Source organism: Myxocyprinus asiaticus, chromosome 27 (genome assembly GCF_019703515.2).
Source record: "Myxocyprinus asiaticus isolate MX2 ecotype Aquarium Trade chromosome 27, UBuf_Myxa_2, whole genome shotgun sequence".
Taxonomy (NCBI): Eukaryota; Metazoa; Chordata; class Actinopteri; order Cypriniformes; family Catostomidae; genus Myxocyprinus; species Myxocyprinus asiaticus.
In genome coordinates this window covers 7,582,966-7,610,844 of record NC_059370.1, presented here as the reverse complement: position 1 = coordinate 7,610,844, position 27,879 = coordinate 7,582,966, and the positions used below count along the sequence as shown (strand labels likewise).

At 36.4% G+C, this 27,879-nt stretch overlaps 2 protein-coding genes across 2 annotated transcripts in view; one reads left to right on the top strand and one right to left on the bottom strand.

Annotated features, from left to right (window-relative positions):
• The window catches only part of LOC127418038 (transcriptional activator protein Pur-alpha-like), a 65,969-nt gene that overhangs the window by 4,101 nt on the left and 33,989 nt on the right, over window positions 1–27,879 (bottom strand). The window lies entirely within an intron of this gene.
• LOC127418031 (PH and SEC7 domain-containing protein 2-like) overlaps window positions 1–27,879 on the top strand; it is a 53,060-nt gene that overhangs the window by 8,227 nt on the left and 16,954 nt on the right. Inside the window, exons 3-6 of the mRNA XM_051658353.1 lie at window positions 17,685–17,879; window positions 19,061–19,141; window positions 21,544–21,656; window positions 25,878–25,936. Coding sequence (XP_051514313.1) covers window positions 17,685–17,879; window positions 19,061–19,141; window positions 21,544–21,656; window positions 25,878–25,936 — 448 coding nt within the window. The remainder of the gene's footprint in view (window positions 1–17,684; window positions 17,880–19,060; window positions 19,142–21,543; window positions 21,657–25,877; window positions 25,937–27,879) is intronic.

Sequence of the window (27,879 nt, the reverse complement as noted above, 5' to 3'; positions counted from 1 at the left end):
GGTAAACAGCTAAAACAATGTGTCATGTGCCAACAATTATGTGTCATGCAGATCTTTTAAACTACACATCATCATCCTTATAAAATTCAGTACGAATGATGTTAGATATTTGAAAACAAACCGACTTTGCTTTCAGATATTCAAATATTGTCTACAGAGATGACTTAAATCATTAAGTGCCTAATTGGTGGGGGGGTTATAATAATAATACTAGTCAACAACATAAGACTGAAATGTGAAATTTTGCATTGTAGTAAGGTTGATTACCACTTTTTGAATACCACCAATTGATTATTTTTTTATTTTATTTTTACTTTATGTTTGTCAAGTTCCAAATAAAGAGAAAATTATATAAGAGGAAGTAGTTTTCATTGATAAAGTTTATAATTCACCGACTGGATTTTTCAGAAATAGGCATTACAATATGGTTATTTTATATATAAACCAATTTTTATTGATTTTCTAAAAGAAAAATGTAACTATATTGTGATATATATCATTATCATGATATAAAATTTGTGATATCGTGATATAAGATTTTGGTCATATTGCCCACACCTATTGACCAATAACTAATTTACAAATGCATTATAATTCATAGATATATGGTTATAAAAACATCTGACTGGCATCCCAAATATTGAACCATTTTATTTCACGTGTTATAAACGCTTAATAACACTTATTCAACGATAATAACCTATGAAAATGTACCTTAATATAAAGTGGACACATATAAAGCATTTATTAAAGGAGTTGCCAACATTAGAAACCTGTGTACATAAAGTTCAGTATGGTTTAACGGTCATCAGGCTTTATTTTAAGATATTTGCTGTGAATGAGCATGAAGACATGAAAAGTGTTTTTGCAGAGGACTTAAGGTAACTAAGACTAGGTGAGTTGGGACAACACTCGGAGTAGCACCATTCTTATGACATCAATGTGACAAGGAAAGTGACAACACAAGTGAGTCAAGTCAGTCAATTACAGTCATGAATGTAAACACAAAATGACATTATCCCTACTATTAATCTTGCTATAATAATCTATTTTGCTGCATTGTGACATAAATCATGAATTAGGGCATTTTATATTTTTGATTATTAAAAGTATAAAGTGTATTTATTAAGCAATTATAACACAGAAGTTAAAGTGAAGTATTGCATGAAAGTTGCCCTTTTTTATTAATGTTGTTATAACTACATATTAATTATTAATAATGTATTTGTAACTGACTTATTATATGAACCCCTTTATAAACCCCTTTATAAACCCTTTACAAAGTGAGCATTAACATAAAGTGTTACCCCTAACTCTTACCTTAGTCGCAGGAAATGTGTCTCTCGCAAGACTTTCCCAGATCAAGGTTTACCCTATAGACACAACCATTTTTAATTGGACTGTCAGTTTGTTTATTGATACCTTTTGGTATTGAATTAAATATATTTATAATCAACATTTCTCTAATTTTTTCCACCATCTTTGATTAATTGTAGAATTTGGCCAAAATGAGGTATCTTAGAAGACAGCGTGACTAGAATAGCCTTCGCTTTGGGATGATACCTTAAAATGCTGCCTATGTAGGAAGCTCACTAGGTTTTGGAAAAGAGCCAAAAAAGTCTTATTTTTTTCTTAGCAGCACACTTTATTCATCATAAGCTGTCAAACTATGTGTCAGTTAGTTTGCTAGCTCCAGGAAATGCTTGCTAGAGCAGAAAGCCTCTTTAGCACCATGTGGACGAGCTAGCTGAGCTGCAAAGCCCCCGGAGTGCAGCTGAGCTGAGATGAAAGTGAGCTGACCATGAGACTCCGTTGAGCCATTAGAAGTGCAGAAGAGAAGCGCTGAATAATCTCTCGTCACCGAGGAGACATCATCTGTCTTAAAGGACGTCAGGGAGACAGAGAAAATTATTGTGGTGGTGTGTGTCTCTCCACATGTGTGTGTCAGAATAAATCATGATGGGTCTTTGTCATTCACTCTTGGGCGTGCTGTTAAATCCTCGTCTGTCCATATCACAGACAAGGCAGTCTTTAGTGAGTTTAAACAGTCTATAATTAGCTTCATCCCTCTGTCTGACACTTCAGTACCACAGTGAGTTGCAGCAGCTTAAAGTGACTGGAAGAATGGAAAATAAAGGTTAATAAAGGATAGTTCACCTAATCAGGAATTTTGCCATCATTTACTCACTCCTATTTCGTTCAGACCTCATATTATTATTATTATTATTTTAATTTGTATATATTTCTTCCATGAAAAACAAAAAGAGATCTTAGGCAGAATGTTCAAGCTTTCCATACAAGGAAATTGGATGGTAATTTATACTGCCAAGCTCTAAAAAGGACAAAAAAGCACCATGAAAGTGTAATAATGAAGTCCATAAAACTTGACCGCTACATGCAAGCCTTCTGAAGTAATAGACCAATATTGAAGTTGTTCACTGATAATTTTCCCCTCTCATGTGGCATTCAAATCTAATTTGCTGTCATGATTTTCAAAGTAGTCGCTTTGCGATCGATCACGTGACATGTGAGAACCAATGCCGTTTGGTAAAAATGATATCAAACTTGGCACGATGCATCTAATGGCAGCATGTTTAGTAGAGCACAAGGAAATTATATTTGAGAGCTACTGATACTCACACTGCTGATACAGTTCTACTCAGCAGTCATTGAGTCTGTCCTCTGCACTTCAATAACTGTCTGGTTTGGTTCAGCTATGAAATCAGACATCAGAAGATAACAAAGGACAGTTCGGACTGCTGAGAGGATTATTGGTTGCCCCCTGCCCCCCCTTCAAGAACTGAAAACTTCCAGAATGAGGAAAAGGGCTGGTAAAATCAATCTAGACCCCACTCACCCTGCCCACTACCTTTTTGAACTGTTGCCTTCTGGCCGACGCTTCAGAGCTCTGAGCACCAGAACCGTCAGGCACAGGTACAGTTTTTTCCCTCAGGCTGTCCATCTCATGAACAGTTAAAACTGCCCCATTGAGCAATAATTACGTGCAATACACAGCTTAGTCTATTTATATTGATCCAATATACCCTACCTCTTCTGCATTACATTCTCTTGCATCTGTATATAACAGATTTGTATTTGTACATACGTATATATATATATATATATATATATATATATATATATATATATATATATATATATATATATTTTTTTTTTTTTTTTTTTGTCTTATTGTGTATTTCTATATATACTTACATTTTCTATTCACTTTTTATTTTTATTCTATTTTTTTATTATTATCTCTGTCTTGCTGTTGTATTGTTGTGCACTGGAAGCTTCTGTCACCAAGACAAATTCCTTGTATGTGTAAGCATACTTGGTAATAAAACTCATTCTGATTCCGGATTCTTAGCATTCATATGACTTTTGAAGACTTGGAATATAGTGCTAGTCAGAGATGGAAACTCGAGTCCGGAACTCGGACTCGAGTCGCACTTAAGTTGCAAATAAAATTACTTACGACTCAAATCGGACTAACAGTTGACTTGAGACTTGACCTGGACCTGAGATCAGAGACTCGTGAAAAACACAACTAATTTAATGTTTAAATGTATTTTTTACATATCGCTTGAACAGGAAAAATGTCCGGGATAGAGTCAAGAGGCGCTGCTGCTGCCACTCACTCTCCCTGTAAGAACTGTCTGACTCATTCCTGCAAATTGGTTAGTTCTCATGGTAGGTACGGCTGATTCAAAAGAACCGACACAAGAGAATGATTCGTTCATTAATTGAAATCTTCGCTTCAACACAATGGCATCATCTAAACGCCATTTATCATAACATTTGGATTCAAAAACCTTCAATTAATAGCTATAAACAGAATGCTGTAGTGCTAGTATATCGTATCGCAGTATGGACTACTTTTATTATCCTTTTATGGGCTTCTTTGTTCTTTTTGGATCTTGGAAGTATAAATCAGAGGTCAACCAATTAATTGGCATCAATTGCTGCTTTTGGAACTATCGGTTATCTATGAAAATCAATGCAGATACTTTGCTGATAGTTTTTCTATTTTATAATAATGGAAAACCTCATCTGTCTACATATATGCATATATATATATATATATATATATATATATATATATATATATATATATATATATATATATATATACACAGTATATATATACACCCACCTAATATTGTGTAGGTCCCCCTCGTGCCACCAAAACAGTGCAAACCCGATATTCTGCTCACCACAATGGTACAGAGCGGTTATGGTACAGTGTTACCATAGACGTTGTCAAACCAGTCTGGCCATTTTCTGTTGACCTCTCTCATCAACAAGGCATTTCCGTCAACAGAACTGCCGCTCACTGGATGTTTTTGGCACCATTCGGAGTAAATTCTAGAGAAAATCCCAGGAGATCAGCAGTTACAGAAATACTCAAACCAGCCCATCTGGCACCAACAAACATCCATGCGATCCACCAGATGAAGGGTTTTGTAATATATATAAATATATACTGATCAGTCACAAAATTATAACTACCTGCCTAATATTGTGAAGGTCCCCCTCGTGCTGCAAAACAGTGCCAACCCACATCACAGAATAGCATTCTGAGATGATATTCTTCTAACCACAATTGTACAGAGCGGTTATCTGAGTTACCGTAGACTTTGTCAGTTTGAACCAGTCTGGCCATTCTCTGTTGACCTCTCACATCAACAAGTCATTTGCATTCACAGAACTGCCGCTCACTAGATGTTTTTTGTTTTTGGCACCATTCTGAGTAAATTCTAGAGACTGTTGTGTGTGAAAATCCCAGGAGATCAGCAGTTACAGAAATACTCAAACCAGCCTGTCTGGCACCAACAATCATGCCACGATGGTTGATGTGAATTAACTGAAGCTCCTGACCCGTATCTGTATGATTTTATGCACTGCACTGCTGCCACATGATTGGCTGATTAGATAATCGCATGGATGTTTGTTGGTGCCAGATGGGCTGGTTTGAGTATTTCTGTAACTGCTGATCTCCTGGGATTTTCACACACAACAGTCTCTAGAATTTACTCAGAATGGTGCCAAAAACAAAAAACATCTAGTGAGCGGCAGTTCTGTGAATGCAAATGACTTGTTGATGTGAGAGGTCAACAGAGAATGGCCAGACTGGTTCAAACTGACAAAGTCTACGGTAACTCAGATAACCGCTCTGTACAATTGTGGTTAGAAGAATATCATCTCAGAATGCTATTCTGTGATGTGGGTTGGCACTGTTTTGCAGCACGAGGGGGACCTTCACAATATTAGGCAGGTAGTTATAATTTTGTGACTGATCAGTATATATTTATATATATTACAAAACCCTTCATCTGGTGAATATATAGGCTATAAAAAGTTTGATTTGATGAATACATTCAGACAAATAGAGAGTAAGAAAAGGGTGAGTTTTGATGGTGGGCCGGAGATCAACTGTGATGATGTTTGTAACCAATTAAAATACTGATCCAACTGAACGATTGGATGTTTTAAGACGAGGGGACAAACATGTTGTGACTGCAGCTAACTGAAGCATGCAAATATACCAGATTGCACACACTTACATACACAAGATAAGTATCATAGCAGCTCGGCTGCTCTCTATTCATCTTGAAAAGATACTGGTGCAAATTTGAAAAGATAAAGAGGGAGGAATTTCAGAACCATTGAGCAGGTTAGGATGTGTATACACAAAGTGATAGAGGTCTTTGTGGATGTCCGCAAGCTGCAAGTTATCTCTATTCTGCCAATATGGAGGTGAATCATTGCTGAATGGAAATGAGTAGCACATCCTTTGGCTATGTCACAAGTTCCTGTTTGTTGTGACCATAGTCTCAATAACTTTCACATGGAACAATATTTATTTTTGTGAACTCAAGTCTGTCTGTCTGGAGTACATTAATACTTTAAGTTTCCAAGTGTAAACTAGACTGAAGGGGGGAAATGCCAACCTAAAAAATGTGCTTCATGTGGTAACTCCTTATTTAACTTCTTTGACTTTATTTAAGTCAAAATCAAAATCACTGAATCTATCTGTATACATTAGATTACACTAGCAAAACTAATTTTAAAGGTTAGATGATGTAGAAACAGCTACTTAAGTAACAATTGTTGGTTACCACATTTTATAAAAGCAAGTGCCAAGCAATTTCTCATTCCTCAAAACTTACATTTTGAAGCCCTTTCATCAAAATGTATTGAATTTATTATTAAAGCTACTAGTACTTATATTTATGTAATTTTTACTATTTTATTTGCAGTGGTGGAGCTAGGGGGTGCATGGACCGAAGCCTGGCCACCCCATTGGCCACCCCACTCGCAACTGCTGCTTTGGTCATTTTTTGTCTTGGGCACAATTTAGTTTTTAGAGGTGGAATTTTTTTAGTTGAATGCTCTATGATTCAGGTATCACCTATTTGCTTCTGACTAGTTCTATTCCAATATATATAATATATTCAAATTGTTGCTAGTAACACTTCTACAAGTATTTAAAAGTTTACAGTCAAGTAGCCATTTTGACTCGTCATTACAAAGTAATTTTAGTAGTAAAAATGAAATTGTTTTTAGCTATTGTAATTGTTTTTGGTGCCAAAATAATAGCTACTATCCAAAGAATAGTTACAATGAAACTGAAAAAATACTAGTACTGAATTGGAAAAGAGAACAGAACACTTACTTGCTGTAGATTGAAATAGTTAGAATAGTTACTTGCCCTTGGTGCATAATATATATATATATATATATATATATATATATATATATATATATATATATATATATATATATATGTCAATATTTGGAATGTCAATGGAACTATCATATATTGGAACCAATCAAGAATCTTTTTACAGTCTGAAAAACAAAAAGAAAAACCTTCTGCATAAATTGACATTCTTATTTTTATTTTTTCCCCCGGAACTTTCTTTTTGTCCAGTAGTTGTTTTAGTCATTTTAGATGCTATTTTAACTTCTGTTAGTTTACTAGTAGCTTATTACTATTAGTATTGAGGATTACATGTTAAAACTGCTTGACACACAGTCTACACAGTCAGTGAGAGATGAAAAGAGGCAGAACTCCGATAAAAGTTCTGCCTCTTTTCTCAGGCACTGGCCTGAGAAATGACGGAGCCCGGGCTCCGGTCCAGATCTGCACTTCAACATCGGAAATATGGAAATATGGGCCAGCAGGACTCATTCAGTAATTCTATCCATCAAGAGCGACACTCTCCGCCCCCTTCCTCTTGTGTTCCGACTTTTAGGAACTTCAGACTGGGGAGCCTTTTGCGCAAAAGCGCGCAGACATTCGGTATGAACGAGCCACGTTAAAACCTTTTGTCTATCGAAGAACGTGAACGACATGCAGCGAGAGACATTGTCGAAACGCCCCTTGTTGCTGTAGCTACACTGAAAACTTAATTCATTTAAAAAAAAAAAAAAAACTGATTGCCCAATGCGCAAACCGCCCAAAGGCGAATGGATTTGAACGTTTTTTTCCTCTCGCTCCGCGCGGGACTGACGCCTGAGCTCCGGTGAAAGATGTGGAAAGACGAATATGATGTCCATTTCGACTTTCTTCTGGGACTTCTGTAAGTACTCTATCATTTCCATTTCTTTATTTAACTTTTAAAGACATGCGACTGTACTAATGCACTCGAAAACAGAGAGTCTCATCTTAATTTCTGTAGAAAATGTACGTAAGTATTCTTGTGGGTCTGCCCTTTCATTATTTGCAATTTGTGGACACATCTGATGGTTAAGGTCCTCCCTTATTGTTCTCCTTATAAGGCAGATTGTTAGTGTTACATACTGGGGCTAGTCACTTTTTAATCCAGGAAATATTTCTCTGTATAATTTGCAAAAAAAAAAAAAAAAAAAAAAAAAAAATTCAACATTTACACCATTATTGCCCAGGAAAAAAGATACAGTTCATTGAACACACATTTGCACACTACTTATATGGGGTTAAATAGCCTATAATAGGCTTTTCAGCTAAATGTATATAGTAAAACCATTAAGAGACACAGATTAAAAGGAAAACCATTGTTTTGGCTAACAAAATGTAAGTAATGGATGGTATAACATCACAACATATAAAACAAGTGTGACAACTTGCCCCAAGCAACCTTATCCTAAGAACAGTCCAACCTTTTGGTTAAAATCTACCTCCTGAATGTATGCCAGTGTGGTTTTATTGTGTTACCCAAGAGCAATTGCAATAATATGATGACATTGGAATTTTAATTGGGAAGATTCTGCAAAGATTATTCTTTATTCTTTTAAGACAGTTTAAACTAAGTGTTCGAAACAAACATACAAAACCACTGCTTAAACAAGCATTTGTGTAATTGTACTTTTCACTCATATAGTCCTTGTGACAACTTCCCCATGTGAAAACTAAACCTGGTCTCCCCTATAGTTAGGCACACTGAAAACCCTAATAAGTTGACTTTACTCAATTGATTGATTGAACTGAGACAGTTAACAGCGTCCAGCCTGACCAAAGGGGACACAGATCACCCAAAAGGCAATGTCACACGAAACAACTATTTGCATCAAAACAGTATAAATAATAATACAAAAGATCTAAAACCTCTATGAATTCTTAATAACAACTATTTAAAAGCCCCCATAAGTTCTCTTTGAACAAGGAAACATAATTACATAATTAAAGCGCAAGGGGTTATGGTTTTTCCCCATAGCCTTAATTTTGTACTCAATCGTTTGAGTTATTAACACTTTAAATCTTTAAAGTCCATAGATTTTTTAAGAAAAATACGTTGAAGGAACATATACAGTATATTTGAGTTATGAGCCCAACACTTGACATTTCAAGTAATGTTTAATTAAGACAACTTGATTCTTCCAGTAATGACAACATTAGGGTTTACAGTGGTATTAAACTCTTTTTGTTTTTGTCTTTTAAAGTCCACCTTCCATTTTTTTGCCCTTTGGTCAGGAATCTGTTATAGATAAATAAATACATAGCCTGAGGGCTCTTGTTGTGTGTATATGGAAGAGAGTGAGCTTTGGTTTTGATCTCATTGTACCTGAAAATGTTTTAAATCTGTGGTCTGATCTAATAAATACATTTCTGTCCAACATGTGGGTTTTCCAACTTTTTGGAATTGTATTTTTGGCTCCCTCACACCTCAACACACCCCTCTCAGACAGCATCAGAGCAGCACACTGGCATGTGAGTCACAGACAAGCAGTCTCATGTTTAATCTCCTGCCGGGCTCAGCAGCAGCAGCAACAGCACAGGTCCATACAGACACACGGGCTACCGGGTTCATGTAGGATCACTGATATCAGCACTGCCACTTTAAGCACTGTGATACTCCGTTATAATGTTTAGATGTCTTCTAGAGCTGTGATTTATTTTTAACAAATGACATCTCCAACCTGGTCTCATAAAATCACGTTACAATACCTACAATTCTGTAAAATGACTTTATGTGGCTCTTTGTACAGTACGTATTGCAGCAGTTTTCTGGTTAAATGAACACTAGAGGCACAAAATAAATCAACATAAGTAAAACATAATTTAAATAAGCCTACAGTCAGCAATCCATTTTGCAACCAAGTTCTTCAATCTGTCCTGTTCTCACAGGACGCGTTCTTACGTTCCGTTTGCGGTATATTTAATTGTCGGTCTATGTACATGTGTTTCAGATGGACACTTTTGGAGCGTCTCTCTTGTTTTTAGCATCATAAACGCTGCAATTTTAGGACGTGTGTCATGTTAAAAGTAGTTCCTTGCATCCCTGCATTCTGTTGTACTTCGTCAAGCTGTCAAGAACACGTCCTGTGCGAGCGGCTCTCATTCTATGATTGCGCTGCTATTGTGGCTTGTTGAGCAGGATGGTAGGAAAATACGTACTTTTATTACAGATTTACATCCAGCTCAGGAGGCATGATACATTGCATTAATCTAGCATTTATTTTCACATTAGGTGTGATATCTCCTCATTGATGTCCCATCTCAAGTTCTTCAGAAATCAATAACACAAATCTGCTCAATTTATCATTATTATTGATCACAGTACTCCAAAGGCAGAGACATATTTCTTTCCGATGGGGTTTGGTCAGTCATTATGTACCTTTGAAGTTTGACTAAAATATGAACAAACCAGCTGTTTTGACATCTGAGTCACTGATGTTTGGGGGGGGGGGGGGGGGGTTGCTGGACCAGTCAGAGGGTCTCCCGATGTGATTCACAGCTGTTTCTGTGTGGATAAGTGTGCACAGAAACAGTGTGATAAGTGTAAATCATATTTGTATATGATTTACACTTTACAATATATGATATACCCAGATAAACTTTATTCACATTGTTGAACGTAGAGTACAGTCTATCTTAAAGGAATAGTTCACCCAAAAATGAAAATTCTCTTATCATTTACTCCCTCATGTCATCCCAGATGTGTATGACTTTCTTTCTTCAGCAGAGCACAAATGAAGATTTTTAGAAAAAATATTCCAGCTCTGTAGGTCCTTAAAATGTGATCAGAAATTTGTCGCTCCAAAAATCACATAAAGGCAGCATAAAAGTAATCCACACGACTCCAGTGGTTAAATCCATGTCTTCAGAAGTGATATGATAAGTGTGGGTGAGAAACAGATCAAGTCATTTTCTTACACTAAATCTCCACTTTAACTTTTACTTTCAGATGTGAAAGTGAAACTAAACAGGCACCACATGTGACTTTCAGATGTAAAAGTGAAAGTTGAGATTTAAAGTAAAAAAAAGGACTTAAATGTTGTTCTTTTTCTCATCCACAACTTTTATATCACTTCTGAAGATATGGATTAAACAACTGGAGTCTAATGGATTACTTCTATGTTTCCTTTATGTGAATTTTGGAGCTACAAAGTTATGGCCACCATTCACTTGCATTGTGAGGACCTACAGAGCTGAAATATTCTTCAAAAAGTTATACACATCTGGGATGGGATGAGGGTGAGTAAATGATGAGAGTTTTGTTTTGTTTTGGGTGGGGGGTTGGGGTTGGACTATCCCTTTAAATAAGCTTTGACCAAAACCTGTGTGCAGTCTCATTATATTTTATACAGCACAGTTCAATGAATCAGTCAGTCATAGAAATTACATTTTTAACATTTTTGAAATAAAATGACTCCTTTGTCTTTGCTAAGGCTAATTTTATAGTTAACATTTTATGTATACACTGGCGGCCAAAGTTTGGAATAATGTACAGATTTTGTTGTTTCGGAAGGAAATTGGTAGTTTAATTCACCTGATGGCATTCAACTGATCACAAAGTATAGTCAGGACATTACTGATGTAAAAAACAGCACCATCACTATTTGAAAAAAGTCATTTTTGATCAAATCTAGACAGGACCCATTTCCAGCAGCCATCACTCCAACACCTTATCCTTGAGTAATCATGATAAATTGATCATTTGGTACTAAAAAAAATCACTTGCCATTATAGACTATATGGCCAAAAGTTTGTGGACACCCCCTTCTAATTAATGAATTTGGTTACTCCATTAAATCCAGTAAAGAAAAATCTTAACGTTTCTTTATGTAATGGCTTGGGCTTTGTGTGCTTCCAAATTTGTGGCAACTGTTTGGGGATAGCCCTTTTCTGTTCCAGCATGACAATGCCCCTGTAAACAAATTGAGGTCCATAAAGAAATGGTTTACTGTGTCTGGCATGGAAGCAATTGACTGGCCTGCACAAAGCCCAGACCTGAACCCCACTGATCATTTTTGGGGTGAACTGGAACAGCAACTGTAAGTCAGGCCCCATCGACCAACATCAGTTCCTGACCTCACTGATAGCCTTGTGTCTGAATGAGAGCAAATCCCTGCAGCCATGTTACTACATACAGTATAGTGGAAAGCCTTCCCAAAAGAGTGGAAGCTGTTATTACAGAAATGGGGGAAACTGATGCCTAAGGTTTTGAAATCAAATGTTCATCAAGCCATATGGTGTCCACAAACTTTTGGCCATATAGTGTATCAAACACAGTTGAAAGCTATTTGGTTCGTTAAATGAAGCTTAACATTGTCTTTGTGTTTGTTTTTGAGTTGCCACAGTATGCAATAGACTGGCATGTTTTAAGGTCAATATTAGGTCAAAAATGGCAAAAAAATAAATAAAAAGAATTAAAAAAAAATGAAAATTTCATTCAAAGGTGTACACTACAGTCTTCAAAGACAAAGGACAACTGGCTCTAACAAGGACAGAAAGAGATGTGGAAGGCCAGATGTACAACTAAACAAGAGGATAAGTACATCAGAGTCTCTAGTTTGAGAAATAGACACCTCACATGTCCTCAGCTGACAGCTTCATTGAATTCTACCCGCTCAACACCAGTTTCATGTACAACAGTAAAGAGAAGACTCGGAGGTGCAGGCCTTATGGGAAGAATTGCAAAGAAAAAGCCACTTTTTAAACAGAAAAACAAAAAGAAAAGGTTAGAGTGGGCAAAGAAACACAGACATTGGACAACAGATAATTGGAAAAGAGTGTTATGGATCTTAACCCCATTGAGCTTTTGTGGGATCAGTGGACTGTAAGGTGCGTGAGAAGTGCCCGACAAGACAGCCACATCTATGGCAAGTGCTACAGGAAGTGTGGGGTGAAATGTCACCTGAGTATCTGGACAACCTGACAGCTAGAATGTCAAGGATCTGTAAAGCTGTCATTGCTGCATGTGGAGGATTTTTTGATGAGAACTCTTTGAAGTAGTTTAAGAAGTTCTGATTTTTTTTTTTTTTTTTTTTTGCAATTGTAATAGTAATTTTTCATGTTATTATTGTCCTGACTATATATTGTGATCAGTTTTGGTGAATAAAAGTACCAATTTCTTTCCATAAAAGCAAAATCTGCACTATAAAGAAAAATCATGTTGTTTTCACAAAAAAAAAAAAAAAAAAAAGATAATATAGAAAAACTGGCAGCTGTGGTTGCCAGAATAATTATGTAAAAAAATACAGTAAAAATGTAAACAACTTTGCAGAACAATCTGTACATTTTATAGTTTAAAACTGTTTAATTTACATGACCACGATGGCACTGTAAAAAAAAAAAAATCTGTTACATTTACAGTAAAAAAACGTCATAAACTTGATATTTGCCTTCTGAAACTGTACAAATCTGCTTTTCACTTTATAATGTATTGTTAATCACGGTAGTAACTACAGAAGGGCACATGATGACATGAAGTTCATCAATAGAGGCCCTTCCTGGAGCAATGACCAATAAACATGTAGTGTCACTCACACAAACACAAACACCATCAGGGTAACACATGTGAAATTAAAATAATACAATAAACATTAACTAAACTACATCAAATATAACACAGAACACCCCAATGTACATAACTGATATTAAAAATAAGAAGAAACATAACTATTCCCATAAAATATAATGAAATGTAATGGGTCACACAGGGAATTCTGGGAACGCCCGATTACTATTACAATTATTATTTTTACTGTAAGTTTAACAATAAGTTACTGTAAAAAGTACATGTACTCTCTTGTTAAACATAATGTAAATTTTTACCATTAATTATACAGGAAAATCATACTTTTTACATCTAAAAAATGTAATTTTTACATTTTATTGTAAAATCTACTGTATTGTCTTTTAAAATATATGACAATATTTTACTGTATATTTTACAGTTAATATTCATTAATCAATTAACGTTTTATTTCTGTAGCATTTTTACAGTCTTTTACCATTAAAATTACAGACTTTTTTTTACAGTGTGTACATTATTCCAAACTTTTGGCCGCCAATGTATATTTAAATAATATTTTCACACTTTATTCCAAATTTGGCAAAATTGCATCTTGAAAATCACAAGTGATATTTACCGTGATTTTTCTTTGTTTTCTTCAAACATCATTTGTCTCATATTTCATCTCAAGTATGCTCTTCACTGTCACTTTTGTCCACTTGGTCAACAAGTACAGGAACTTAAAAAAAAAACTTTATTAGGGGCAGAATCGTTTGGTGTGTTGGAAATGACAGCTAAAATGTGGGACAGTCGTAATTTTTGAAAAACTGATAGAAATAATTTTCACACTATAAATATTAAAATGTTTTTCGTTTGTTTTACTCTTTTTTTTAGATTATCATAGTTTTAAACATGCAATAATTTGCATTTTTATAATGGATTTTCATAGTTAATATTGAAAATCTGGGTCTGGGACAAGGCTAAAATGGCCCGAAGCTGAAGAAACACCCATATGTTTATTACACTGCTGTCTGGAATACTTGATTCTGATTGGGCAAACGTGGCATTCTGCAGTCAAAAGTTTTTGTGTAATTCTAAACTGTACAATTTTCTGTTGTCGCAGGCAACCAATTTCCTACATAGGTGTGCTAGTTTCATGTCATTTCTATCTCTTATATTTCACATAATGAAATAATTTCAGCTCAGATCAATATTTCATATCCATTTAATAATTTATTTGGTAAGTAGCCATGTAGTAAATGGGTTAACATACAGTCAACTGTTATTATTGCAAATTCAATACAAGACCCTAATCACCTTGTTGGGGTTTGTTGTGCAATGATGACTTCCTGATTGTACATTATCTGTTATATATGAATTCCGTTTTTGTTTATATTGTTTTTATATCTTATTCTGTGCTGTGCGAAAGGCTGTGAGATTTGTTTTGGGGTTTAGTGATGGCATTGTGGTAATGCTGATGAAGGGGCCATCTGCTTAGGAAGGACACAAATTACACCCCTCTCTCTCTCCCTCCCTCCTGGAACACCAGGTTCTGTTAGCGCCATGGCAACAAACACATTACCGTCCCTTATCGAGTTTGGAGCTAATGCAATTGTGCTAATCAAATTATGCAAAAAATAAATAAAAAAAATTGACTCATCCACAATGAAATGACAGCTATAATTTATTCAGAAGGTTGCAGACGCAGAGTTGAAACTGTTGACCAGTGAGCATATGCCATCTGTATTTCAGTATGTTTCTCATTGTGTCCGCCCACAGAGTGATGACAGCATCATTTTAACACGCACCAGAATGATTCTTCTGTCTTTATCTTTTGCAACTCACTTGGCTTCAGAGAAACACGTTTTAAACATATATATTTTGAAGGAATAGTTTGCCCAAAAATTAACATTTTGTCATCACTCACCCTTAATGTAGTTTCAAACCTGTTTGACTTTCTCTCTTTTGTAAATCACATTGATAATATTTAGCAGAATGTTCATGCTGCTCTTTCCCATGTAATAAAAGTGGCTAAGCTCCAAATATGACAAATGTGCCCAAAAGTGCTACTGTATGTTCCTATTCTTAAGCAGCCATATGATATAGGAGCTTTGTGTGGAACAGACCTAAATTTAAGTTACAAAAATTATTGTATATTTTCAGAATACTTGGAATGTTAAGCATGAATCACATGGACCACTTTTAAACTTTAATGGTGCTTTTTTTCATTTTGGCATCCCCAGTCCCCTTTCAGTTTTATTATATGGAAAAAAGGTGCACAAGATGTAAAAAAAAAATAAAAAAATCACCTATTGTGTTCCCCAGAAGAAAGCCATATAGGTTTGGAATTACAAGACGGTGAGCAAGTAATGAGAGTTTTCAGATTTGGGTGAACTTTTGCTTTGTTAAACAATGGCAAAAATACAATGCATGCAAGTTTTATACATGTTCTGTTTATGCACATTTTTAGCTGGGTACCATAACCAGACAAAATGTATAAATAAATTGTATCAAAAGCCTTAGCATCCGTCACAGCAATAATGGTCGGACTTACTCACTCTGGTTCTGTATTCTCCGGGGCATAGCAGCCGACGCTCACGTTCCTCATCCCAAATTACAGTTTCATTTAAAGAACACTTTAATGAGCCACTCACCTCCTTTGAAGTAATTGTACTCATCAAGATTTTAATTAGTTGAATTAGATGTGCTGTTTCACATTTAGTAAAAAGATTGAATTTCCCTCAAGATGCTCTTTGCTACCAATGAGCTAAATGCTAATTCAGTGACTGGGATTGTTGGAAGATTTTAAAGACTTGGATTGGGTGCTGTGGGGAGTATGTACAAAAATATAAATTATATATATATTTTTTAAATATATTTTAGGGTTAGGTCATCAAAAAAAGTAAAATGTAGTAAACCATTGCCGATCTTGTCACCTTGCTGAAAAAAAAAAAAAAAAAATTGGTCATACCTGGTTTGGTCAACTGTTTTTTGGGACATAGTAGCTGGTATGTTGCTGGTGGCTAGTTAGACCATTGGTCTGATGAGCTAATAACATATATGATCAGCTTCGCCTAGCTACAAAACCATGTTAAACCAGTTTTCACCATCCAAACAAGCTTGGACTAGCTAATTATCATAAATAACCAACTTTGACCAACTAGAAACAATGTAAACCAGCTAACACCATCTAAACCAGCTTTAACCAGCTAATAACCATACTTGACAAGTTTCGCACAGCTGGAAACCATGTTAAACCAGTTAAAACCATCTGAACCAGCTTTGCCCAGCTAGAAACCATTAAAACCAGTTACCACCATCTAAACCAGGTTGGATTAGCTAATGACCATGAATGGCCAGCTTTGCCCAACTAGAAATAATTAAAAACATGTTCCACCATATAAACCAGCTTGGTCCAGCTAAATACCATAAATGGCCAGCTCTGTCCAACTAGAAATAATTTGAACCCAGCTAACACCATCTAGATCAGCTTTGAACAGCCAATGACCATAAATTACCAGCTTCGCCCAGCTAGAAACCAGGTTAAAACCAGAAACCACCATCCAAACCAGCTTGGATAAGCTAATGATGATAAATTACCAACCTTAACCAACTAGAAACCATATAAAACCAGCTACCACCATCTAAACCAGCTTGGTCCAGCTAATGAACACAAATGGCCAGCTCTGCCCAACTATAAATCATTTAAACCCAGCTACCAGCTTCTAAACCAGCTTTGACCAGCTAATGACCATAAATGACCAGCTCCGCCCAGTTATAAACCATTTAAAACCAGTTACCACCATCTAAACCAGCTTGGACCAGCTAATGACCATAAATGACCAGCTCCGCCCAGTTAGAAACCATATAAAACCAGCTAACACCATCTAAACCAGCTTGGTCCAGCTAATGACCATAAATGACCAACTTTGACAAACTAGAAATCATTTAAACCCGGCTAACACCATTTAAACTAGCTTTGAATTGCTAATGGCCATAAATAACCAGCTTCGCCCAGCTAGAAACCATTAAAAACCAGTTAACACCATCTAAACCAACTTGGACCAGCCAGTGACCATAAATGACCAGCTTCACCTGGCTAGAAGCCATGTAAAACCAGCTACCACCATCTAAACCAGCTTGGTCCAGCTAATAACCATAAATGGCCATCTCCGCCCAACTAGAAATCATTTAAACCCAGCGAACACCATCTAAACCAGCTTGGTCCAGCTAATGACCATAAATGACTTGTTTCGACAAACTAGAAATAATTTAAAACCTGCTAACGCCATCTAAACCAGATCTGACCAGCTAATGACCATAAATGAGCAGCTTGGCTGAGCTAGAAACAAGGTTAAAACCAGAAATCACCATCCAAACCAGCCTGAACCAGGTATTGGCTTGATTTTCTATCAAGGCATTGATGGCTATTTTTTTCTCTGTTTGTTGCCATAGTGATGCCAGCCTCACAGATGTGCTGTGCGACTCAGACTCAGAGCTGGGCAGCGTGGACACACTGGAGAGGGGCAGCACAGATACTCTTACCAATGGTTGCCGCGTCGACGCGGATGCTGCCAAACGACTGGCTAAGCGGCTGTTTTACCTGGAGGGCTTCAAGCGCTGTGACGTGGCACGACACCTGGGCAAGAAGTAAGTGTTTGTGTGTGTATGGCAGGGCCGTAACCACAATATAATTTTAGGGGGACAAGTCCCCCCGAATAATCAGATATGGCCAGATTGCCCCCCACCCCCCCAATAATTGATATCCTTATTGCCGTTCTGCTGCAGTCCATTATGCATCACTCTCTTATTGTCATTAAGTTGTTGCAGGAATAACATTATGGTTTAAAAAAGTTTAATTTTTACCGCGCTCAGTAGTCTAACACTGCTCATCAATGTCATATGTGATAGCCAATCAAATCGATGAAGGCGGGATTCAAGTTTAAGACGCTAAGCGGGAACCCAGCGCCATGCATCAGCGTCAGTAGTTCAGGTTAAGAGTGTTTGTGTCATGTGAGATGTAAGTATTTAACTAAACATGCAATATCTGACCACTATTTTATGATTGAAATGTTGTACTGAGCGACATTATTTTCCAAGGGTGCAAACTATTCACCATTTTGCAAAATTCGCCATTTTGAATTTATATAATATGCTGTTTTTTTTTTTTCTTGGAACATAAAAATAGATATTTTAAGCAGCTCTATTCCATAGAATAACAGTATATAATGAGCAGGAGCTTTCAGGATTCAAAAAGGACAGCGTTAGGATTCTTGAAGAAAATATTGTGTTAAGATTCTAATGGGAGGATAAATCAATGAGGGACAACTTGAGGGCAGTAAATAATTTTGTGTATTTTCTTTTTGCTAGCCAGCTGACAGTCATGTCATTTTACAGATACATCTAAGAAAAAAAGAAGTTCAAATTATATTCATCTTTTCTTTGAGTCAGCACAAAAAAGAAAGATGACTGAAACAGGCAAATTGCTAGCAATGCAGGCACAGTGTTTGTCTTGTACAGTGTGAACTTTAAAAATGCATGTATCTTTTAAAACCAAGAATTATGCAATTTTGTGCCTTTATCGCATTTCAAGCCTTTATTCAGAAGATTATTGCATTCAGCACCTTTACTATATTAAAGGACCAAAGAGGACCATTATATTTGTGACCTGAACACCCATGACCCCCCACCCCCAAAATGGTTTGGTCCCCCCCAATGTTCAAGACATGGTTATGGCCTTGGTGTATGGACATGCTGCATTGGTAAGAGAGTGGGGTAAAACTTTTTTTCCTTCATACCCACAATTCCTCTCTTTTCTCTCTCTCCTGCAGTAATGAATTCAGCCAGTCGGTGGCATCAGAGTACCTGAGCTTCTTTGACTTCACAGGGTTGTCCTTAGACAGAGCGCTGAGGTGAGAATATTTCTTCTTTCTCACATTTTTTACAACCCCAATTCCAAAAAAGTTAAGATGGTATGCAAAATGCTACTAAAAACAAAAAGGAGTGATTTATAAATTATATTTCATCCTTTGCTATATTGAAAGCACTACAACTACACATTAAATTATGTTTTACCTTGTGAATTTCATTGTTTTTTGAAAATGTACAGTAATTTCAAATCAGATTGCAACACGCTCCAAAAATGTTGAGACAGGGCAGTTGAAGACTAATAACAATTTGACAAGTTAAAATAAAAAGGCGATGTGAAACAGGAGATGTTAAACAGGTGAGGCAATCATGTCATAGTATATAGGGAACCTCCAAAAACAGCATAGTCCTTCAATAGCAAGGATCGTTCAAGACTTTTCAATTTGCCAACAGATGCTTCAGCAAACAATCCAGCACTTTGAGAACAATGTTTCACACTCTACAGTGCACAATATAGTTAAAAGATTCAAGGAATATGGTCAAATCTCTGTGCATAAATGGCAAGATGAAAACCACTTCTGAATGCATGTGAACTCTGATCACTCAGACATCACTGTCTTAAAAAACATCATTCATCTGTAATGGATATCATGAACATGGGCTTGGGATTACTTTAGTAAACCTTTGTTAGTGAACACCATTTGCCGCTGCTTCCACAGATGCAAGTTAAGACTTTACTATGCAAAGCAGAAGCCATACATCAACACTGTCCAGAAGCACTTCCGACTTTTCTGGGCTCAGTCTCATCTGAGTTGGAAAGTAGAACAGTGGAACCATGTTTTTTGGTCTGATGAGTCCACATTTCAAATCGTTTTTGAAAAACACATCCATCGTGTTCTCCGGGCCAAAGAGGAAAAGGACTGTCCAGGCTGTTATCTTGGATTCCTGCAGTCCTGAAATGTCTCCAGTTGAGAATGTGTGGTGCATTATGAAGCGCACAATATGGCAATGAAGACCCCGTACAATATTGTAGCTGAAGACCTGCATAATGGATGAATGGGGGAAAATTCCACTTTTTAAACTTAACAAACTTGTGTCTTCAGTGCCTAAATGCTTAATAAGTGTTATTAGAAGAAATGGAGATGTTTCACAGTGGAAAACACTCGACTGTCCCAACTTTTTTTGGAGTGTGTTGCAATCATCCGATTTTAAATTACTGTACATAGAAAAAAAACAAAAAACAATTAAATTCACAAGGTAAAACATCATGGAATGTTTATTTGTAGTGCTTTCAATATAGCAAAGGGTGAATATAATTTACAAATCACTACTGTCCCAACTTTTTTTGGAATTGGGTTTGTAAGTCAAAATAGTAGTTTTGACAAAAAATGAAAATCCTTCATAATTTTTTCAACCCTAATATCATTCTGAACCTGAACTCGAAATACTGCATGAAGCGACAAAATCACAACCATTCAGAGTAAATTTGTTGTTTTGCAGCTATATACAGCTATATCGATACAGCTGGATGGAGCGGCTGGTTATGTGTTACAATTCTATAAAGCAATGGCAAATGGGAAGTTTTTAAATGCTTCCTCATTTCTATCATATTAATAATGTGGTCACCCAGCAGTAAGGGGAAGAACCCTATTTTCAGGAAAGACTAGATTTCCACTCACGTATGTCACATACTTGTGTCTCACCACCACAAATAGCCAGTGAAACTGGAAAAATAAAGCACGCTATCACATAAAAACCTGAATTGCAAAACGAGGAGGTACGAACTTAGGTTACACAATGTGGTTAAGAATATTTGAGCCCTGGACTAACAATAGTGAGCACTGTGAGTTATGAATAGAACATTAATTATGACAGACAGTCAGTGGTATTTCTGAATCAGTCTAGGGCTGGGCGGTTTTTCCGATTTGTTCGATTAATTTGAATTTGCGTTTTGACACAATTTTTTTATTGTATTCTTTTTAATCGAGAAATCAAGATTTTGCATAAAAACATTGCAAACACTAAAGTTAGATACGTTGTAAATCCACCAAAGATTGAATAAGGAAGAGAAAATGTATTCATAGCGCTTGTCTTAATGTCGCTCCCGATCTGATCAGCTGCACGTGTTTGGCGCGCTCCAAATGAACGTGACAGGTTAACAACACGGAGACAGCGGTAATATTCCCAGTTTGATAAAAATCGAGATATCATTTTTTTGCCATATCACCCAGCCCTAAGTAACAATGTAACCAAAGTAATTGTGAGAATAACCACAGCTAATGGGCATTGTTCGGCTCGACCTGCATTGTCTTGAGTGCTTTAATGCTTTTATAAAATGGTTACTTCAAAATAAAAAAGATATAGTCCTAGATATTGTCTCTGTCATGTAAACAATAACAGAATTTGTTCTCTATGAGATGATCCATGTTATTTACTCTGGTTGAAGGAACTTCCTGAAGGCGTTTCCTCTGATGGGAGAGACACAGGAGAGAGAACGTGTGCTGGTGCACTTCTCCAAACGCTTCTGCCACTGTAATCCAGAGGCTCTCACATCAGAGGGTAAGTCTTCCAAAAAACTATGAGCATATCAATTGATTTAGGCCACATCCACACTAAGATGTTTTAGTTTTAAATTTCACTACGTTTATGCCTCTCATCCACACTAAAACGGCATATTGCCCCACCAATAACGCTCTCAACAACTGCTTACTTTGGTAAACTGTGACATTAGGAAATTAAAAACTGAGGTTTCAAACTTAGTGTGGATGTCACCTAAGTGTCTGTAATCAAGCTCAGATGTTGTTGTAACTGTACACAATAATATATTAAAAGGCTCTCAATGCTACATTGTGCTAATTTTTAACTGTAAGTTAATGTACAGTGGTCCAGAAAAGTATTTGGACACTTAAGTCATACTTACATGGATGAATATCTTGGCATTAGATAACAAAATATCAAACCAAGTGGCTTTTATTTTAACACAAGTACACTTTTCAAGCAAAACATTTCACAAATAGACAGTTTGTTCAGCTTTAAATGATAAAACAATTTAAATCATTTTTATTTGTATAGCACTTTTCACAACATCATTTCAAAGCAACTTTACAGAAAAAGGTGCTGTAACAGAAAATTATGGTAATGTATTAAAGTCCTTATTGTGTGGTTTAAATGAAAAATGTGATTGAAAATCATGCTCTAAAAATGATTTGTCTTTAGGCCCCCAGTGAGCAAGCCAAAGGCGACTCTGGCAAGGAGCCCAAAACTCCATAAGATGTTAGTTTATGGAGGACAAAAAACCTTTGGAGAAACCAGGCTCAGCTATGGGAGCCAGTTCCCCTTTGGCTAAACAGCATGAATATAATGCCAATATTACTTAAACAATAGATATAGTGCCCTATTTTAAGAGTGCTAGTGCTATGTGATAATTCACGTGCGCAAAGTCAATGGGCATGGTAATGAAGTTTTGGTGTTTTTGTGCAAGCTAAGTATAGGCGCAAGTGGGTTTGGTGAAATTGAGCACGCACAAAGCACTAATGGGCTGGGTCAAGTGCGATTTCATTCTTCGGTTCTTCTCCAGTTATTGCACTGTCTTCGTCCTGTTATATAGTCCATTCCCTTAAACACCAGTGATAAAAACAAAGACAGCGCATTCATAAGAATTTCCGTAGTGTAAGTGGGATGTATGCAATGAATTAGAAGAGTTGAAATATGGACTTATGTTCTTTTGTGCATTAACTGCATCCTTGTTGTCACACAGTCACACTTTTATATGCATGGAAAATGTGGTTCTCATCAAGATTTGGATGTAGGCTCCGTTAAATTATAGATAATGTAAATATTATTATTATAACACTTCGTTAACATACAATACACCCACATTTTGTGTGCATACACCCACAGATAGCACAAACACTCCCACCCATGCCCACTTGCGTTTTGCACTGGCACAAAAATTGTGCTTAGAATTAGCTCTCTCACAAAAATTGGATAAGACTAGGCCTAGCGCTGTCAATAAGATGACCCAGAATGATCATCATTAAGACAAAAAGCATTTGGACACTGACTGGTTTTTCAATGTCAGTGGACCATGTTCATAGTTAATGTGAGGAGGGGAACTGACTTCATACATCTAAAAGAAAATCACTCTGGGACCATTTGGTAAATACAAGTAATTTCAAAATTGGCTAAGGAAATAGCCAAGTTAGTGTTGAGAAAAGATCTAGCATTATTTGTGTGCAGATGACACTTGGTTTGACATTTTGTTGTCTAATGCAGTCACATTCATACATTTTTGAAAGTGGCTTCAATGTCCAAATACTTTTTGGGGACACTGTACATTCATTTACAGTTAATAATGAGTTAGATTACAAATACAGATTACAGGTCTTGGTTGTTGTAGTCAACTGTTGTTGTGTTCATATAACCTCAATTCTGAAAAAGTTGGGATGGTATGCAAAATGCTACAAAAAAGCAAAAAGGAATAATTTATAAATACTACTCACCCTGTGCTATATTGATAGCAATACAACAGATACAACAGTTTATTTAATGTTTTACCTTTATATATATATATATATATATATATATATATATATATATATATATATATATATATATATATATATATATATATATATATATGCACTCATTTCAAATCAGATGATTGCAACATGCTTCAAAAAAGTTGTTGTTTGTGTAGTTGTGTTTACCACTGTGAAACATCACCATTTCCTGTTATAAAACTTATTAAGCATTTGGGGACTGAAGAAACAAGTTTAAGTTTAGCAAGCAGAATTTATCCCCATTTATCCATAATGCAGATATTCAGCTACGTGATTGTACTGGGCCTTCATTGCTGTGTTTTGTACTTCATAATGTGCCACACATTTTCAATTGGAGACAGGTCAGGACTGCCGGCAGGACAGTCTAGCACCCGCACTCTCTGCTTACACAGCCATGCACTTGTAATCCTGGCATGTGGTTTGAAGTTGTCCTGCTGCAAAATGCAGGGACATCCCTGAAAATACGGCATCTGGATGGCAGTATATGTTGCTCCATAATGTGTGCATATTTTTTTGCATTAATTGTGCCCTTACAGATGTGCAAGTTACACATGCCATGGGCACTGACACACCCCCATACCATGATGCCACAGCTTCAGTTGCTCAGGATCATTGATATAGAATCTGTGAAAAGTTAGTCTTTCCTCTTGCGATGATACCCGTGGACGTAATCTCACACCCTGTCTACACCGGACGCAGGTGGCACATCACATCGCATCAAAAAGCAATAGAACCCATTATAATCAATGATGCTGTCTACACTGGAAGTGTCCATTGCGTCGCGCCGACAGTAAACGGGTGTCCCTTTCCATTTTGCACTGCACACAATGGCACTACTACTGCCAATGATACAAATAAACTGTTTAGAGTGTTCATGTCGACTTGTCCAGTGTAGACAGCCACAAGCCGTTGCGTCACGTAAATGGACGCGCCCGGTGTAGACAGGGTGTAACGTTTTTCAGTAGGTTGAGGCATCCAGAATAAGCACACGCAAACATCATTTAAAAAAAACCCTAAACAAATACAAAATACAAATGTATTGCAAAACCGATTAAGCTTCCGTATAACATTCCTCCTCCTCTGTTGTAAACAACGCTGCGCTTCCGTATCTTTCATATTTAACGCATCAGTTCTCGTGAACTTGCCAATGCATTTATGCGAGAGGCAGTTTGAACTCCACCCTCATGAACCTTCATACCACAGCTGGCTGGAAGCGAACATTTTTAGGAAAAAAGTTTTAAATATTGATCTATTTCTTACACACACCTAGTGTTTCGCTTCAGAAGACATTAATTAATCCACTGAAGTTGTATGGATTACTTTTATGATGGCTATATGTGCTTTTAGAGCTTCAACATGTTGGCACCCATTCACTTGCATTGTATGGACCTTCAGAGCTGAAATATTCTTCTAAAAATCTTTGTTTGTTCTACAGAAGAAAGAAAGTCATACACATCTGGGATATCATGATGGTGAGTAAATAATGAGATAATTTTTGGATGAACTATCCCTTTAACTTGCATATGTGGATGCAGCGGTGAATGATGTTAACTGACAAAGTAAATACTGAAGTATTCCTGAGCCCTTGTCATGATATCCATTACAGACAGTTTTTAAGACAGTGATGTCTGAGGGATCAGAGAGTTTTCCAGCAGGACAACACTAAACCACATACTGCCCAAATTACAAATGCATGGCTGCGTAAGCAGAGAGTGCAGGTGCTAGATTGTCCTGCCTGCAGTCCTGACCTGTCTCCAATTGAGAATGTGTGGTGCATTATGAAGCACACAATATGGAAATGAACAATTGTGTAGCTGAAGACCTGCATAATGGATGAATGGGGGAATATTCTGCTCGCTAAACTTAACAAACTTGTGCCTTTAGTGCCCAAATACTTAAGTGTTATTAGAAGAAATGGAGATGTTTCACAGTGGTAAAAACTCAACTGTCTCAACTTTTTTGGAGCATGTTGCAATCATCTGAATTGAAATGACTGTATATTTAAAAAAATAAAAATCATTTAATTCACAATGTAAAATATAAAATAATGTGTTGTTGTAGTGCTTTTAATGTAGCACAGGGTGAATAGAATTTACAAATCACTCCTTTTTGTTTTTATTAGCATTTTCCATACAGTCCCAAATTTTTCGGAATAGGGGTTGTATCATTACCCATTTCTACATCTAATTAGCATGTTATTTTGGTCTGATTTTAATAGATGGAGCTCATACACTCACCTGTGCACTTATGCTTCTTAACACAGACCTGCATGGACACGTATGTATTTAGCAATGTACACACATGGACAAACACACACACTCATGCAAATGCATTGCCACATGTGGCCTCTCTCCAAGTTGTTGAATCCAAACATGTTTGGCAGTAACCAGTTTATAAGACTCATTATTTAATTAATCTACAAACCCCTGTGGTTAGTAAGGAATGCAGTTACAGGAAGAGGAAATGTCAAACAGTGATTTGATTTTGTCGTGGATTGTATAGTGAAACGATTCTCTGAGACAGATGGGTAACCGTATCTACTTAAGATCCTCTCTGATCTAATTAAAGAAACACATGTTAGATTGATATTGAAAACAGACTACCCTCAATTCTGTCTTATATTTCTAAATTCTTCTGTTGGCGGTTCTGAATGGCTTGTTGAGATATCCTATAACTGATATTATATACTCAGAGCATTAACTTATGGGTTTGCTCTGTCCTTGTAAAGGATATTCTTGACTTAATCTGGCATCTTGAGCATACATTTATGATCCCATAAATGAGCCTTCCTGTCCTGATAGTACGCATACGTTGCAGAGACGTCTATACGATGTGTGCGTTTTCATGCATTTCCTGACACACTGGATCTACAGATGGCATTCAGCAGATGTTTTCAATGTTTAAGATTTATAATGTATGTGAACCCTCTCTTAAAGATGTTTATCAGATGTTTGTACACAAGTATGTACGAACAAATACCAAGAAACTTTTATACAAATAAGTTTATTTTATGTTAATGACTGTTTCCATTTATTGAAAAATGCTAGCCGACGTTCTAGCATTTTTCTTTTGCAGTTTTACTATGCCAATGTTGAATTCATAAGCTATAACTTTAATGCAACCTTTAATTGAACTATATTTGATTTTACAAATCAAAATGTAAAAAATAAAAACAATGTTAAAGCTGAAGTATGTAACATTTTCAGTGTTAAAATATTTCTTTCTATCCCAGCTTAATATGCAGAAACAACCAAGTCATCCAGAGGTTCATTTTCTCAAAAACTGCACTTGTTTAGTCACCCGCTTAGACCCACCCCAACAACGTTACTAAACCAATGGCGTGAGTTGGAGGCGGGGCTAACTGATGGTTCGAACAACAGCAGAGGAGGGGGTTATTTGGAAGGCTGTTTTGAAAGCATTGTTTATTTTTGCAGTTGCGTTCGGTGGCACTAGTGTCGCAGAAATGACATACTTCAGCTTTAATAATAGTAATTCACTTTCTTCACACTTAATAATGGTGCGAAAAAAGTTCTCAAGTTCTGCCATATTGGTTCTTTACAGTTTACTTGGAACTCTAATTATAAACTAAATGAACTTGTAATTATAAATTCTATGAAGACGTGAACGCTTTTTACAAAGTGGGAAGAAAAAGACTGCGAATGATACGGAAACATGAAACTAGCACAGCTACATAGGAAATCGGTTGCCTGAGACAACGGTCAATTTTATGGTTTAGTGATCACTATAAAAAAATATTTAAATGCAGAAGCAGCGATTGTCCAATCAGAATCAAGTATTCTAGTTAGCCGTGTAATGTGAAAATGTAAAATAGAATGTAATGCTTTCCTGATGAAACACTCTTTCATAGAAGTTTCAGCAACGTAAATGGGCCTACTGGATGTGTATAGATTAATGAAAATTCACAATTGACGGTGCAAATTAATCCAGAACCAGGCTTAATCTGTGTCTGTGTATCTGCCTGATGATTAACATGGTAACAAATCACAAACTCTCTCGGTTCCTTACCGACCTTACCCAACATGTACCTTACAGTGTAATTTTCATTAACAAGACTCTCATTGCTGTGTAATACAGCATTTCTCTCTGACTCTGACTTAAACGCATCTCTCTTTCCATTTCTTCTTTCATTGTCTCTTCCCCATCTAACTCACTTTGCGGCAGGTGGTAAGTGCTTCTCTCTCCTCTTCTTCTGTGTTTTT